This window comes from Delphinapterus leucas, chromosome 9 (genome assembly GCF_059928025.1).
Source record: "Delphinapterus leucas isolate spDelLeu-1000000601 "Yukka" chromosome 9, BTC_Dleu_Yukka2, whole genome shotgun sequence".
Classification (NCBI taxonomy): Eukaryota; Metazoa; Chordata; class Mammalia; order Artiodactyla; family Monodontidae; genus Delphinapterus; species Delphinapterus leucas.
The window spans coordinates 22,197,260-22,214,135 of record NC_143137.1 but is presented as its reverse complement, the minus strand read 5'-3'; the positions used below and the strand labels follow the sequence as shown (position 1 = coordinate 22,214,135).

Sequence of the window (16,876 nt, the reverse complement as noted above, 5' to 3'; positions counted from 1 at the left end):
ATCAAGAGGCTTGGCTTTTATCACTCAAAAGGAATGAAAGAGGCATCTGATGTACTGTCAGAGTTTCAAGGGTGCTTGGGAGTCATATTAGCATTTTTGAGGACATGAGACTGCCTCAGACTCCTTATAAATACAGCTTGACTCAGCCACTCTATGACTGACACCCTTGGGACATGAAGTGGATACTGTTCTTTGGGGACCTTATTGGGTCCAGCATCTGTGGCCAAGAAAAGTTTTTTGGGTAAGTTCCTTTTGGACTTACTATTACTTGGTTAGTTCAGAGATATGGGAACCAAATGGATTTGGAAATGAATGGCTGATTATACCTCAAGTGGTACGGTGCCGGACTCCTGTCCCAGCTTTGCCCCTGTGTCATCCTGGGTCAATTACTTCTCTCTCAGGCTCAGCTTTATCTGTGATATCAGGACTAGGTGGTCTCCACAGTCCCTCCCCAGCTCCCTAATTCCTGCCAATACTTTTCCTTCCTAGTTCTTATTTGTAAGGTCAGTTTCAGGCATTTCTACTTTCTTACTCCTATATTATGAATTACTAAGAATTACCAGAAATTGTTTCAATTTCTGCCATGCTTAAGGGAAAACCTGGGTCATAGGCTTTTTGGCTTCACTTCTCTGTTAATGGTTAAGGTTTGGTGGAGCTTTCTCGTCAGCATTTGGCATATGGAGATTTGATAGGTCTTGCCTAGCTGAAACTATGAAAAGTGACATGCAAGGATACACCTGTACATTCTGTGTGTGTGTGTGCATGTGTATGCACACACATGCACACGTGCTCCACACAGAATTCCTTGAGGTTTGCAAAGGAGAGGACATTTGGGAGGTAGGAGAGGTGAAAGGATGGTATGGTACCCTACTAGAAGATTGGGGGGGATGGAGTCAAGATGGCAGTGTGGGAAGACACGGAGTACATTTCTCCCCACAACTAGGGCACCTGCCAGACACTGGTGGGGGACCTTGATGCCCAAGAAGACAGGAGGAGCCCCCAAGCGAATGGCTGGGGGTTGGGCCGAAGCTCCTGCAGTGGGAGCTCCAAGTCTGAACCACTGGACTAACAGAGAACCTCAGATCCCAGGGAATATTCATTGGAGTGAGGTCTCCCAGAGGTCCTCGTGTCAGCATCAAGACCCAGCTCTACCCAACAGCCTACAAACTCCAGTGTTGGAAACCTGAGGCCAAACAGCCAGTAAGACAGGAACACAATCCCACTCAACAACAACAACAACAACAAAAGAGACAGCAAAAGAATAAGTCACAGATGAAGGAGCAAGGTAAAATCCTGCAAGACCAAATAAATGAAGAGGAAATTGGCACTCTACCTGAAAAAGAATTCATAGTAATGATAGTAAGGATGATCCAGAATCTCGGAAATAGAATGGAGGCACGCATTGAGAAAATACAAGAAATGTTTAACAAAGACCTAGAAGAACTAAGAACAAACAAACAGAGATGAACAACACAGTAACTGAAATGAAAAATACACTAGAAGGAATCAATAACAGAATAACTGAGGCAGAAGAACAAATAAGTGAGCTGGAAGACAAAATGGTGGAAATAACTGCTGAGGAGCAGAATAAAGAAAAAAAAAAGAATTGAAGACAATCTCAGAGACCTCTGGGACAACACTAAACGCACCAACATTCAAATTATAGGGGTCCCAGAAGAAGAAGAAAAAAGGGTCTGAGAAAATATTTGAAGAGATTAAAGTGAAAAACTTCCCTAAAATGGGAAAGGAAATAGTCGCCCAAGTCCAGGAAGTAAAGAGAGTCCCATACAGGATAAACCCTAGGAGAAACACACCAAGACACATATTAATCAAACTAACAAAAATTAAATTCGAAGAAAAAATATTAAAAGCAGCAAGGGAAAAGCAAAAAATAACATACAAAGGAATCCCCATAAGGTTATCAGCTGATTTTTCAGCAGAAACTCTGCAGGCCAGAATAGATTGACAAGATATACTTAAAGTGATGAAAGAGAAAAACCTACAACCGAGATTACTCTACCCAGCAAGGGCCTCATTCAGATTTGATGGAGAAATCAAAAGCTTTTGAGACAAGCAAAACCTAAGAGAATTCAGCACTACCAAACCAGCTTTACAACAAATGCTAAAGAAACTTCTCTAGGTGGGAAACACAAGAGAAGAAAAAGACCCACAAAAACAATCCCAAAACAATTAAGAAAATGGTAATAGGAACATACATATTGATAATAACCTTGAATGTAAATGGATTAAATGCCACAACCAAAAGACACAGACTGGCTGAATGGATACAAAAACAAGACCCATATATATGCTGTCTACAAGAGACCCACTTCAGACCTAGGGATACATACAGACTGAAAGTGAAGGGATGGAAAAAGATACTCCATGCAAATGGAAATCAAAAGAAAGCTGGAGTAACAATACTTGTATCAGATTAAATAGACCTTAAAATAAAGACCTTACAAGAGGTAAGGAAGGACGCTATAAAATGTTCAAGGGATCAATCCAAGAAGAAGTTGTAACAATTGTAAATGTTTATGCACCCAACATAGGAGTACCTCAATACATAAGGCAAATGCTAACAACCATGAAAGGGGAAATCGACAGTAACCTAATAATAGTAGGGGACTTTAACACCCCACTTACACCAATGGACAGATCATCCAAACAGAAAATAAATAAGGAAACACAAGCTTTAAATGACACAATAGACCAGATAGATTTAATTGATATTTATAGAATATCCCACCTGAAAGTGGCAGAATACACTTTCTTCTCAAGTGCACATGGAACATTCTCCAGGATAGATCACATCTTGGGTCACAAATCAAGCCTCGGAAAATTTAAGAAAATTGAAATCGTATCAAGCATCTTTTCTGACAACAATGCTATGAGACTGGAAATCAATTACAGGAAGAAAACTGAAAAGAACACAAATACATGGAGGCTAAACAGTGCACTACTAAATAACCAAGAGATCACTGAAGAAATCAAAGAAGAAATTAAAAAATACGTAGAAACAAATGACAATGAAAGCACAATGACCCAAAACCTATGGGACGCAGCAAAAGCAGTTCTAAGAGGGAAGTTTATAGCAATTCAATCTCACCTCAGGAAACAAGAAAAATCTCAAATAAACAATCCAACCCTACACCTAAAGCAAGTAGAGAAAGAAGAACAAAGAAAACCCTAAGTCAGTGAAGGAAAGAAATAAAGATCAGAGCAGAAATAAATGAAAAAGAAATGAAGAAAACAATAACAAAGATGAATAAAACTAAAAGCTCGTTCTTTGAGAAGATAAACAAAATTGATAAACCCTTAGCCAGACTCGTCAGGAAAAAAAGGGAGAGGATGCAAATCAATAAAATTAGAAATGAAAAAGGAGAAATCACAACTGACACCACAGAAACACAAAGATTATAAGAGACTACTACAAACAACTATATGCCAGTAAAATGGACAACCACGAAGAAATGGACAAATTCTTGGAAAGGTACAATTTTCCAAGACTGAACCAGGAAGAATTAGGAAATATAAACAGACCTATCACAAGTAATGAAATTGAAACTGTAATTAAAAATCTTCCAACAAACAAAAGTCCCGGACCAGATGGCTTCACAGGCGAATTCTACCAAACATTTAGAGAAGAGCTAACACTGATCCTTCTCAAACTCTTCCAAAAAATTGCAGAGGGAGGAGCACTCCCAAATTCATTCTATGAAGTCACCATCACCCTGATACCAAAGCCAGAAAAAGATATCACAAAAAAAGAAAATTATAGACCGATATCACTGATGAACATAGATGCAAAAATCCTGAACAAAATACTAGCAAACAGAATCCAACAACGTATTAAAAGAATCATACACCATGGTCAAGTGGGATTTATCCCAGGGATGCAAGGATTCTTCAGTATATGCAAATCAATCAATGTGATACACCATATTAACAAATTAAGGAATAAAAACCATATGATCATCTCAATAGATGCAGAAAAAGCTTTCGACAAAATTCAACACCCATTTATGACAAAAACTCTCCAGAAAATGGGCATAGAGGGAACCTACCTCAACATGATAAAGGCCATATACGACAAACCCACAGCAAACATCACACTCAATGGTGAAAAACTGAAAGCATTTCCACTAAGATCAGGAACAAGACAAGGATGTACACTCTCGCCACTATTATTCAACATAGTTTTGGAGGTCCTAGCCATGGCAATCGGAGAAGAAAAAGAAATAAAAGGAATACAAATTGGAAAAGAAGAAGTAAAACTGTCACTGTTTTCAGATGACATGATACTATATATAGAGAATCCTAAAGATGCCACCAGAAAACTACTAGAACTAATCAATGAATTTGGTAAGCTTGCAGGATATAAAATTAATACACAGAAATCTCTGGCATTCCTGTACACTTACAACAAAAAATCAGAATGAGAAATTGAGGAAACAATCCCATTTACCATCACAACAAAAGAATAAAATGCCTAGGAATAAACCTACCTAAGGAGGTGAAAGACTTGTACTCAGAAAACTATAAAACACTGATGAAAGAAATCAAAGATGACATAAACAGATGGAGAAATATACCATGTTCTTGGATTGGAAGAATCAATATTGTGAAAATGATTATACTACCCAAAGCAATCTACAGATTCAAACGCAATCCCTATTGAGCTACCAATGACATTCTTCACAGAATTAGAACAAAAAATTTTACAACTCATGTTGTAAAAGACCCCAAATAGCCAAAGCAATCTTGAGAAAGAAAAATGGAGCTGGAGGAATCAGGCTCCCCAACTTCAAACTATACTACAAAGCTACAGTAATCGAGACAGTATGGTACTGGCACAAAAACAGAAATATAGATGAATGGAACAGGATAGAAAGCCCAGAGGTAGACCCATGCACATATGGTCACCTAATTTACAACAAAGGAGGCAAGAACATACAATGGAGAAAAGACAGCCTCTTCAATAAATGGTGCTGGGAAAACTGGACAGCTAAATGTAAAAGAATGAAATCAGAATACTACCTAACACCATACACAAAAATAAACTCCAAATGGAATAAAGACCTAAATGTAAGACGAGACACTATAAAACACTTAGAGCAAAACATAGGAAAAATACTCTTTGACATAAACCACGGCAAGATCTTTTTTGACCCTCCTCCTAGAGTAATGAAAATAAAAACAAAATAAACAAATGGGACCTAATGAAACTTAAAAGCTTTTTCACAACAAAGGAGACCATAAACAAGATGAAAAGACATCCCTCAGAATGGGAGAAAATACCTGCAAGTGAAACAACGGACAAAGGATTAATCTCCAAAATATACAAACAGCTCATGGTGCTCAATATAAAAAAATAATAATCCAGTAAAAAAATGGGCAGAAGAACTAAGTAGACATTTCATCAAAGAAGACATACAGATGGCCAAGAGGCACATGAAAAGATGCTCAACATCACTAATTATTAGAGAAATACAAATCAAAACTACAATGAGATATGACCTCACACTGGTCAGAATGGCCATTATCAAAAAATCTAGAAACAATAAATGCTGGATTGGGTGTGGTGAAAAAGGAACCCTCCTGCACTGTTGGTGGGAATGTAAATTGATGCAACCACTATGGAGAACAGTATGGAGGTTCCTTAAAAAACTAAAAATAGAACTATCATATGATCCAGCCATCCCACTACTGGGCATCTACCCTGAGAAAACCATAATTCAAAAAGAGACATGTACCACAATGTTCATTGCAGCACTGTTTACAATAGCCAGGACATGGAAGCAACCTAAATGTCCATCAACAGATGAATGGATAAAGAAGATGTGGCACATATATACAATGGAATATTACTCAGCCATAAACAGAAATGAAATTGACTTATTTGTAGTGAGGTGGATGGACCTGGAGTCTGTCACACAGAGTGAAGTAAGTCAGAAAGAGAAAAACAAATACCGTATGCTAACACATATATATATATATGGAATCTAAAAAAAAAAATGGTACTGATGAACCTATGGGCAGGGCAGGAGTAAAGATGTAGACATAGAGAATTGACTTGAGGACACGGAGCGGGAGGGTAAAGCTGGGGCGAAGTGAGTAGCAGCGACATATATACACTACCAAATGTAAAATAGCTAGCTAGTGGGAAGCAGCTGCATAGCACAGGGAGATCAGCTCGGTGCTTTGTGACCACCTAGAGGGGTGGGATAGGGAGGGTGGGAGGGAGACGCAAGAGGGAGGGGATATGGGGATACATGTATGCATATGGCTGATTCACTCTGTTGTATAGCAGAAACTAACACAGTATTGTGGAGCAATTATACTCCAATAAAGATCTATTTAAAAAAAAAAAAAAAGGTTAAGAATCCTGGCCAAGGCCACTTAGCTGGTAAGCAGGGGAGTTGGAGCAAAACCCATATGCTTTTGTTATAACACAAGTTAGTCTCCAGATAGAATCCTGTATCTCACTGATCTGTCTATATCTGTTAGTTTACTCTCCATTATACTATCTGGCTAAAGGGACTTTGGAATTGTTTATTGAGATAATTACTTATATGTGATTGAGTAATTTTTTTTGTGTGTGTGGTACGCGGGCTTCTCACTGTTGTGGCCTCACCTGTTGCGGAGCACAGGCTCCGGACGCGCAGGCCCAGCAGCCATGGCTCACGGGCCCAGCCGCTCCGCGGCATGTGGGATCTTCCCGGACTGGGGCACGAACCCGCGTCCCCTGCATCAGCAGGCGGACTCTCAACCACTGTGCCACCAGGGAAGCCCTGATTGAGTAATTTTTATAACGATGACTTCCGTTCACACCTGGTCTCTACTGCCAAATAGCTCAGAGGGTTTAGGCATAGCAGGTGGTCAGGGAAGGAGATTTTTCCACAGGCAGCTCAGCAGTAAGTGTGTAATAACTACGCTTGCTGCCATGTGGGCTGATGCGTAGAGCTCTCAGGCTCTCGCTGCTCCTATTCACATGGCTGAAAAATCTTTCTTTCTCAGGATACAGACTTCTCTTATAATGCAGCGGACGCCAGGGTTGAGGTTTCTTGGCTGAGCTCTGGAGCGCTCACCATAGGCGCTTGCACAGAAAGGGCTGTGTGCCTGAGCAAATTGCAGATGGTTTTAACCAATAGTGTCATCCTTACCCCCAAATCTGTTCTTGCCTCATAGTAGGGAACCCAGCAAAGGTGGAGGCCACCATGGCCTCAGCAGCTCCCATGGGATGCACGGCCTAGGCAGCCAGCTTGGTGAACATTTAGAGCAAGGGGAAGCTGGCCTCTGAGCATTCAAGTGGTTGGGAAGCCAGGATGCAGGTTGGCTTGGAGGGGGAACAGTGCTGATGGAGATGAAGATGATGGTTTCTCCCCCCACCACACCCCCAGGTCTCTGTTCATTCCATCTAACTCACCTACCTCCCCAGTCTCTCTCACTCTGCTGGTGTCTTCTGTCCTGGGATTCACTCATCTTAAGGATAGGATGGTGACCAGGATGCCTAAAGGTGCACAGCAAGCATAGAATAGGAAGTAGTTGCAGAACTTGTAACATCAGCAGTAACTGGTTGGCATTTAAGAGTTCTGTGAAATCATCTCTTGTGGTGGCTTCTAAGCCTGGCTGGGGATGCAGGTGAGAAAGGCACAAAGAACAGGCCACTTGGCTGCCCACATGGTAGAAGGGGGAGAGATAGAAGCTCAGCACCAAGGTGACTATTGACTGTCCAGAACATGGGACACATGTGAGGGTGACTGAGAGTGGATCACTAGCCATTGCACGGTAGCAGATGGCCAGCCCTGGGTATTGGAGAGTACCAGAGTTAAGAAGAGCTCTAGGAGCACATACCTGTGTGGAGTAGGAGGGGGGGTGAACATGGCAACCTGCAAACCCCAACATGTCCCCCTTCCCAGGCCAATCTTCCATCTTCAGAAAGAGCTTAAGGTCTGTGAGAAGATTTCCAGATGGTGGAGATAGGTTGTGTTCCGCCACCCACACTTTCAGGAAGGTATTTTCCAAATAGAGACAAGGACAGTGAGGGCAAGAGAGAGGCTGCCCTTCACCTGGCACCCACTTATGTTCTCTCTGTTTCTAGATATTGATGGGCTTATGTTCATGAGAATAACATAAGATTCTCCCCACGCCCTGCCAGCTTTTAGCACCATCTGAAGTCTGTCGCCAAGGTTGTCTGCTCTGGTTGGGGAAAACCTCGTGGGTGATGGGAACTGGTCCTAAAGCCTGGGTGGCAGATTGGCTAGGCAGGTAAAGAAAAGGGCTGGACATCCAGGCAGAGGGAACAGCATGTGCAAAGGCATAGAAGGGCAAAGTATATGGTGAATTCGGAATTTCAGTGAGGCTGGAGCCAAGAATGTGTAGGAGGGAGAGGTGGAGGAGAGACAGATGGGGAAAGGCTCCATTCTGCACCAGCCTTTCCGCCCTGTCTCTCTGCATGCTGCAGATGTGTCTTTATCCTTTGGCTGGGTTAATTAGGACATGATGAAATGCACTGTGGTTTTAATCATCATCTGGGCCAGTTAGATTCACTGTGTTCCCTTATCGTGAACAGTGCCCAGGAGTATGAAAGTTCTGTTGTGAAGTTATCACTTTGGCAGAATTAAAACACATGCTGTGGATGAATGTGTAACATGATTTTCATACTCTTAAGAGCGCCTTATTCTTATGTTTCTCTTTTTTTTCCTCTTCCTGTTCCTTCTCTCTCCTCTTTCTCTTTGTGATTACTCAAGTCAGTGCTGTATTTTACCGATGCCTCATTTTGCTAACAGAGATGTCAATGCACAGGCACTTTCCAGAACACCCATTTTTAAGACGCCTCTTTTTCTGGGGTATTGAGGGTGAGTTGTGACAGAACATGAGTTCTGCAGATGGGTCCTGGTACTCAGCCAGGAGGAAGGATTTCTCTTCTGTTTTCAACCTGTTTCTTTTGCAAGGCTGCTTTCCTGTGTCAGGGAAATAGTGGTTTGATTCCCCATCTTTGCAGGGCTGCAGTCCAACACCTAGCAAGCCTGTTGGGTTCAGGCTGAGACCCGCCAGCCAGTGGCTTCTCCACCATGGCCTCAGAAGCTCCCATGGGATGCAGTTGGCTGCCCACCTCCGAGAACCCTGTGGAGACCGGATGAGCTGGGAGAAAGTGAAGCTTCATCAATGGCGTTTCCTCCAGACTTGCCATCTGCAACAGAAGCGACTCTGCAGTGGACCTTGCCTCCTTGATGCTAGCCTAGACCCCGCGGAGATCCCCCAGAAGCTCCCAGAACAAAGTTAAACTCTGAGAGTCCATCCGGATTGAGCCAGTTTTCTGATGAGGAGATGCTGATCTGCCACATGTGGCTGCACGTTTAGCTCCCTGTGACAGAACCATTTTCTCTGTCAACAGGTCCTTCAGCCCACAGCCCTCTCCAGCAGCTTTTCCTGCATTCATTTGTGTCAAAGGGATGACGCATGTGACAGCGTTGAGTGTGGATTCATTCGGGCCGTCACCTAGCAACGGCCTAATGGCTCCCCTGGCTTTCTGAGCCGGCCCAGAGCACAAAGGCAGCTTTTCAGGCTCGGCCTTCTCCCACCCACACACAGGACTTCAGGGGCCTCTACCCCTGCTGCTGCTGCGGGAGCTAAATGGTGTATAGGAAACAAGTGCGGGACAAATAACAAAGGGGGACTCGGGACTGGCCCCTATCAGGGCCCCATAGGGAGGATGAATCCCGAGTTCAGCCCCAGCACCATGCATTTGTATAGGGTTCTGGAGCTGGAAGGGCCTGGGAGAGCACCCAGCCTCTCCCCTCTTTGCTAAGAGGAAAAATAACTAACCCTCCAAGGATGGAAGGTCTATTCTCTTTTCTAGCTCTTTCCAGCATGGACATTCAGCCAGAGTTTCAGTCCTAGACCCTGACAGTGAAGAAGTGCTTCTTTATGTCTTGAGTTAGCTTTGCGTGTAACTCAGGAACATTCCTTTCTGCAAAATATATATGTTTTTCATTATAAAGTAATATGACCACATTACAGAAAACAGATACGAGGGGAAAAAAGTAAGTCATCCATAATCCCATGACCCGAACATAAGCACTGTCAGCATTTGCTATATTTCCGTTGTCTGTTTTTCTTCCAATGCATCTGCTTTTTCCATACTTGCAATCATGGCATACATACAATTTTGTGTCCTGCTCTTTCACTTAATATTTCCCTTAAAGTTATACCATAAGCACTTTTTCATATTTGCCACGTAGTCTTATTTTTAATGGCTATACATTATAACCAAAGACTAGACCATTTCCTCTCATTTGGCCCAGTTATGTCTGGGATAGTAGGCCTGAGGTTTATTTGCCAGCTGAAAGCTCACCATTATCTTTTACTTCTTTTTCCTTTCTCCAGGGACCAAGTTTTCAGGATTAATGTCAGAAATGGAGATGAGATCAGCAAACTAAGTCAGCTAGTGAATTCAGACAACTTTAAGGTACCTAGTTCTCCTTCTCTTGGGTATCAATTAACTTTAGTGGGAGAAGACTCTTGCAGCACTGGCATTGTTATTCCTGAAGAGTTTCAGTGTATAATCCTGTATTAGTCAACATGCCTTTATACAATTGAGAGGGTTGGTGGGGGAGAAGTGCTGTAGATCGCAGCAGTGCTGTCCAGGGAGATGAGAGGCCTCAGCAATGGGCTCCATCTTTCTATCTGCATTGACTTATTACTTCTTGGGCTTTGCTAGGTATTGCCTGCTGGGGAGGCCTGACCAGATAAAATTATGAAATGGCGAAGTTTTCCCTTGTGCAGAATCCAACCCCTCAGGGATCACCAAAGCTTTTGGCAGTTGTTCTAGAAGAATGAGCTCATTGTGCCTTTTACCTGAACTATCCTTTAACCTGGTTTTACTTCTGTTCTCTTCAGCTCAACTTCTGGAAATCTCCCTCTACCTTTGATTGTCCTGTGGATGTCCTGTTCCCTTCTGTCAGTCTGCAGCCAGTCAAATCCTTCCTGAAGTCCCAGGGCTTAGAGTACTTGGTGACTGTTGAAGACCTGCAGGTGGATAGGCCAAGGTCCCTCACTGGTCTCGCATAGGACCAAGCAGCCAGAGTGGACTTGAGACATTTTCAAGTTCTGGTCTTATTCTTCTCCATTTAAAAGATGAAGACATTGAAGTATATGGAAGTAAAGTGCAGTGACTTGTTAGAGGAACATGTTGTACTAGAAAGGGCATACATGGGTTAGGAAACCAGCCAGATCTGGATCCAAATCCTGATTTTGCTAACTGCTAGCTGTGTGACTTTGGACAAGCTGTTAACCTCTTGAGACTCTGTTTCTTCATCAGTAAAACGGTAATAGTTATACCTACTTCATACAATTTATTGAGAAGTTTAAGTGGCTCAATGTACATAAAATGTCTAACAGTGCCAGGTATGTCATAGATGCCCCACAAGTATTAAGTCCCTCTCCCTTTTCTTATTTGAAGTCAGGAGGGAAGAACAGAGTGTATGGTGGGTAGAAGGTGGGGCCCCGGTGGGGAGGTGGTGAAGACCAGTCATAAAAATCATCCTTTGGGAATTCCCCGGTGGTCCAGTGGTTAGGACCCCACACTTCCACTGCAGGGGACATGGGTTCGATCCCTGGTCGGGGAACTAAGATCCCGTGTGCTGTGCGGTGCGGCCAAAAAAGAGCATCCTTTGAGAAAGGGAGAATGTCACCGGCAGCCCCCAGCAGAGGGAACATCACTGCCTAAGCCAGACACCAGCCTCATGAGCTGTATTTGAACAGCAGGGCAGTGTCTGGCTCATGTTCTCTCTTCACTGAGGTGGGTTGTGGACTAATTGGTGATTTGGCCCAGGAGTTTCCTGATGGTGTGAGCAGCTGTGAGCTTATTAATCATCCTCACATGTCACAGACATCTGCCAGGAACCTTCAAAGTATGAGTGGTTGTAAGAATTTCTTTGTTTCTGAATGGTTTCCCAAGCTGGGTATTTCAGAGGCACTGGATACCAGATGCAGACTGATGGCTAGAGAATTTGTGGTATAGAATAACCAAATAGCACATATGTTGCTTCCAGGAAGTAAGTAGGTTTTGAATGAGGTGAGGTACATTGGGCTCCAAGAAGTAAGATTATATAGATATGTGGAAGAAATCAGACCTCCTTTTACACCTTGACATTTGTGCTTCTTGATATGTGTGCCAAGGGTGCTGCCATCTTGGCCACCACATGTCCCAAGATATGGTGGAAACAGCATGAAGCTCCATCCCCAAAGGATCACTTTGTAATGTTGCCGTGTCTGTTTTAGGCCCTTTTAGATAATGAAGATGAGGAAATGCAATACAATGAAGGTCAAGAACGGAGCAGTAATAACTTCAACTATGGAGCCTATCATTCCCTGGAAGCTGTAAGTATTTCAGAGCAGGTTAAGATCAAGGTCATTGGCTACTCTTCAATTCTTTTCTTTTTTTTTTTTAATTTTAGAATTTTTAAAATCTTTTTATACAGCAGGTTCTTATTAGTTATCCATTTTTCAATTCTTTTCTAATTCTTTGTTTGTTTATCTCCCACCAACACCTAAGAGCATAGTGAAACACAAACTGAACATTTTCTCCCACGTACATCGTTCTTTTCTTAAGCAACCCCTCAAAGAAAACCATGAAATAATTGCAATCATTTCCAGTCCTTGTAATTCAACCTTCTTATACCCCACCAGAATCCCTGTATTTTATTCACTCAGATTAAAGTGTTTCTTATCCCAGGCAAATAGACATTGATTATTTCCAAGGTTAACCAAATATTTCCACTCATTTATCATGACTACTTATAACGCATATTTATTCCATAATGCGCTTTGGTGCTGTGTTTAGTTAGAAATCACTTACATAGATGACTGATTTTCAAGGTAAGCCAACCCTTCAAATGAGAAATTTAGAGCAGAATAATTTAATATGATATTGGAATTTGAGGAACCAAGAAGGACTGGAATGGAACTGAATCACATAGCATACGGTTTTCTTAGGTCCTCAATGTCTTCTTCCTTAGTCTGGAAACTCTCTACTAACTCAGGAAGACACCCCAAATCTAAATTGGTATTCTTCCTATAGCTGAATATATGTTGTTCTTTATATCCAAAGATAGAGTTCTTGGCATGCTTTTCATGAGGCATATCCTTTGAATTATTTTTCTTCTAGATGAGGTTTTTTCAAAGCTTGACCAAATATTTCCCCTTCTTTCCCAGGATTGTCAGTAGCTTTGTTTAATGTGTACACTTCCAGCCGCACTGCCCCTTGATCCCTCTTGTGACCAATGACATACAGCTGCAAAACACCTGGATAAAGTTAGGAGTTCAGTCCAGGGCCATGGACGAAAGCAGAGCTAAGGGCCCACACAGGGATCAAACCCATGATGTTAGCCTCATTAACATGGGGCACTCCCTAGCTGAGCTAACCAGCAGCAAATGTCACCCCAGATTCTGGAAACTCCATCCCCTCACCTGCCTGCTACAGGAGCCTCACTTTCCCATCCACTCACTTTTGTTCTCTGGCTTTAGGTATCATTGTCATCTGGCTTACAGCCATCTATCATTCCCTGCAAGGCCTTTTGCTGTGGGTTGGTGTACCATCTCCCTTCTGACTTGTTCATATTCAGTTCTTTTTAAAAACAGCTTTTAAGAGCTCATATTCCACAATCACTTGGGCCTTCTTAGGTCTCTAAAGGGAATTTCATGTTTGTCTCTGCCAGGGTTTCTAGTTTCAGATCCTTTGTGTGTATTGTTGTGGTTGCTGTTATTGTTGTTAGTTTTGTGGGTAAGTTTTCCCCTGATGTTGGCAGTGTGAATTTGCACCCCTCATCTGGACACAGCTTAGTGTTTTAACTTTTCCTGGGTGACTCTCTTTCCTCTCACGACTCAGGGCAGGCATCTGACGTTCTAGGGTCAGTGGGTAGAGTTTCCAGGCCCTTTGCATGGCCAGAATTACCAATTCCCAGCTCTCAAGTTCCAGCTCCTTGCCCCATGCAGGGTCCATTGCCCTCTACTCTTATTCCTGGTTGCTATAAACTCTCGGTGCCTAAAGTGGATATCTGGTTCTGGGGCTTCATCTTCTGCCCTTTACTGTGTTACCTTGTTCCCTCTAAATTTCTGGCACCCACAATTTTTCCTTTTTTTTGGCTTTTAAATTTGGCTGGGACTCATTTTCATTGTATTTCATCTGGCTTGTCTATATATTTGGGAGGTAGTTTCTTGCTTCTGCTCAATCTGTCATAATGGCTGCAAGTCTGATAAATCCTTTAAGCTTGATTTTATTCTATATTGATTACACATTTTCGTTCTTGGTAAAGCTCCTTCTTTCAATTTTAAGGTCTAAACAGAAATTTGTTTATTTCCTTATTTCAACCCTCAAAAGGTTTGAACAACTAAGATGGATGAACTCCATTTAAATCAAACTTTTTTTTTTTACTGAAAGCAAATGGAGGCATTTGTAGCCGTGATTTATACAGCTCTTCACGTGCCCTCTCAAAGCCTTTGAAGAATCATTTCCAGAGTGGGGTGCTTGTATGGCAGGGTGTAAGCAAGATGGTCCAGTGGGATGGAGAAATAAACTATTGCAGCTTCTATTTATATTTCTACATATATTTGTATTTATTATTATTTTTAAAATATATTTATTTATTTATTTTTGGCTGCATTGGGTCTTTGTTGCTGCACGTGGGCTTTCTCTAGTTGCGGCGAGAGGGGGCTACTCTTCGTTGTGGTGCACGGGCTTCTCATTGCGGTGGCTTCTTTTGCTGTGGAGCACGGGCTCTAGGCGCGTGGGCTTCAGTAGTTGCAGCACATGGGTTCAGCAGTTGTGGCTTGCGGGCTCTAGAGCACAGGCTCAGTAGTTGTGGCACACGGGCTTAGTTGCTCCGTGGCATGTGGGATCTTCCCAGACCAGGGCTCGAACCCGTGTCCCCTGCATTGGCAGGCAGATTCTTAACCACTGTGCCACCATGGAAGTCCTGTATTTATTGTTAATGCAACAATTTTTTTTAACATCTTTATTGGAGTATAATTGCTTTACAGTTGTGTATTAGTTTCTGCTTTATAACAAAGTGAATCAATTATACACATACATATATCCCCATATCTCTTCCCTTTTGCGTCTCCCTCCCTCCCACCCTCCCTATCCCACCCCTCCAGGTGGTCACAAAGCACCGAGCTGATCTCCCTGTGCTATGTGGCTGCTTCCCACTAGCTATCTATTTTACATTTGGTAGTGTATATATGTCCATGCCACTCTCTCACTTTGTCCCAGCTTACCCTTCCCCCTCCCCGTATCCTCAAGTCCATTCTCTAGTAGGTCTGTGTCTTTATTCCTGTCTTGCCCCTAGGTTCTTCATGACCTTTTCTGTTTTTGTTATTTTAGATTCCATATATATGTGTTAGCATATGGTATTTGTTTTTCTCTTTCAGACTTACTTCACTCTGTATGACAGACTTTAGGCCCATCCACCTCACTACAAATAACTCAATTTCATTTCTGTTTATGGCTGAGTAATATTCCATTGTAGACATGTGCCACATCTTCTCTATCCATTCGTCTGTTGATGGACACTTAGGTTGCTTCCATGTCCTGGCTATTGTAAATAGAGCTGCAATGAATATTGTGGTACATGACTCTTTTTGAATTATGGTTTTCTCAGGATATATGCCCAGTAGTGGGTTTGCTGGGTTGTATGGTGGTTCTATTTTTAGTTTTTTAAGGAACCTCCATACTGTTCTCCATAGTGACTGTATCAATTTACATTCCCACCAACAGTGCAAGAGGGTTCCCTTTTCTCCACACCCTCTCCAGCATTTATTGTTTGTAGATTTTTTTTTTTTTTTTGCGTTGTGGAGCACAGGCTCCGGATGCGCAGGCCCAGCGGCCATGGCTCACGGGCCCAGCCGCTCCGCGGCATGTGGGATCCTCCCGAACCAGGGCACGAACCCGCATCCCCCACATCGGCAGGCGGACTCCCAACCACTGCACCACCAGGGAAGCCCTGTTTGTAGATTTTTAGATGATGGCGATTCTGACTGGTGTGAGATGATATCTCATTGTAGTTTTGATATCTCATTGTAGTTTTCTCTAATTAATGATGTTGAGCATTCTTTCATGTGTTTGTTGGCAGTCTGTATATCTTCTTTGGAGAAATGTCTATTTAGGTCTTCTGCCCATTTTTGCATTGGGTTTGTTTTTCTGATATTGAGCAATGCAACAATTTTTGTTTCTATTTTTTGTTTTATAATGTACATAATATACTTGTGTGGTATTATATATATTCATGGTGCATACTGAATTTTTTTTTTTTTAAGGAGATGTTGGGGTAGGAGTTTATTTATTTTATTTATTTTTGCTGTGTTGGGTCTTCGTTTCTGTGTGAGGGCTTTCTCTAGTTGTGGCAAGCGGGGGCCACTCTTCATCGCAGTGCGCGGGCCTCTCACTATTGTGGCCTCTCTTGTTGCGGAGCACAGGCTCCAGACGCGCAGGATCAGTAGTTGTGACTCACGGGCCTAGTTGCTCCGCGGCATGTGGGATCCTCCCAGACTAGGGCTCGAACCTGTGTCCCCTGCATTAGCAGGCAGATTCTCAACCACTGCGCCACCAGGGAAGCCCAACTGAATTTTTTTTTTAACTGATGGAGAAAGTGATAAAAAAGTTTGGAGAGCAATGCTTTTTAAGAACCTTGGCTAAATGGGACCCTTGCTGATTATTGAGCCTAGTATACTGCAAAGGGCCACACTGTTGGAGCAGTATCTGCACAAGTCTCTCTACTCTAGTTTAATGGGCTATAATTTTGTGGACAAATAAAATGTGTTTTTCTCTAGAAAACTGTAGAAATGGATTCTTAGGCAGTTGCTTAAGAATAAG

The 16,876-nt window shown here is 42.5% G+C and overlaps 1 protein-coding gene across 1 annotated transcript in view; it reads left to right on the top strand.

Moving 5' to 3' along the window:
- Positions 1 to 158: 158 nt before the first annotated feature.
- The window catches only part of CPA4 (carboxypeptidase A4), a 28,208-nt gene continuing 11,490 nt past the window's right edge, over positions 159 to 16,876 (top strand). Inside the window, exons 1-4 of the mRNA XM_089917396.1 lie at positions 159 to 241; positions 10,393 to 10,474; positions 10,906 to 11,040; positions 12,289 to 12,387. Coding sequence (XP_089773522.1) covers positions 174 to 241; positions 10,393 to 10,474; positions 10,906 to 11,040; positions 12,289 to 12,387 — 384 coding nt within the window. The 5' untranslated portion in view covers positions 159 to 173. The remainder of the gene's footprint in view (positions 242 to 10,392; positions 10,475 to 10,905; positions 11,041 to 12,288; positions 12,388 to 16,876) is intronic.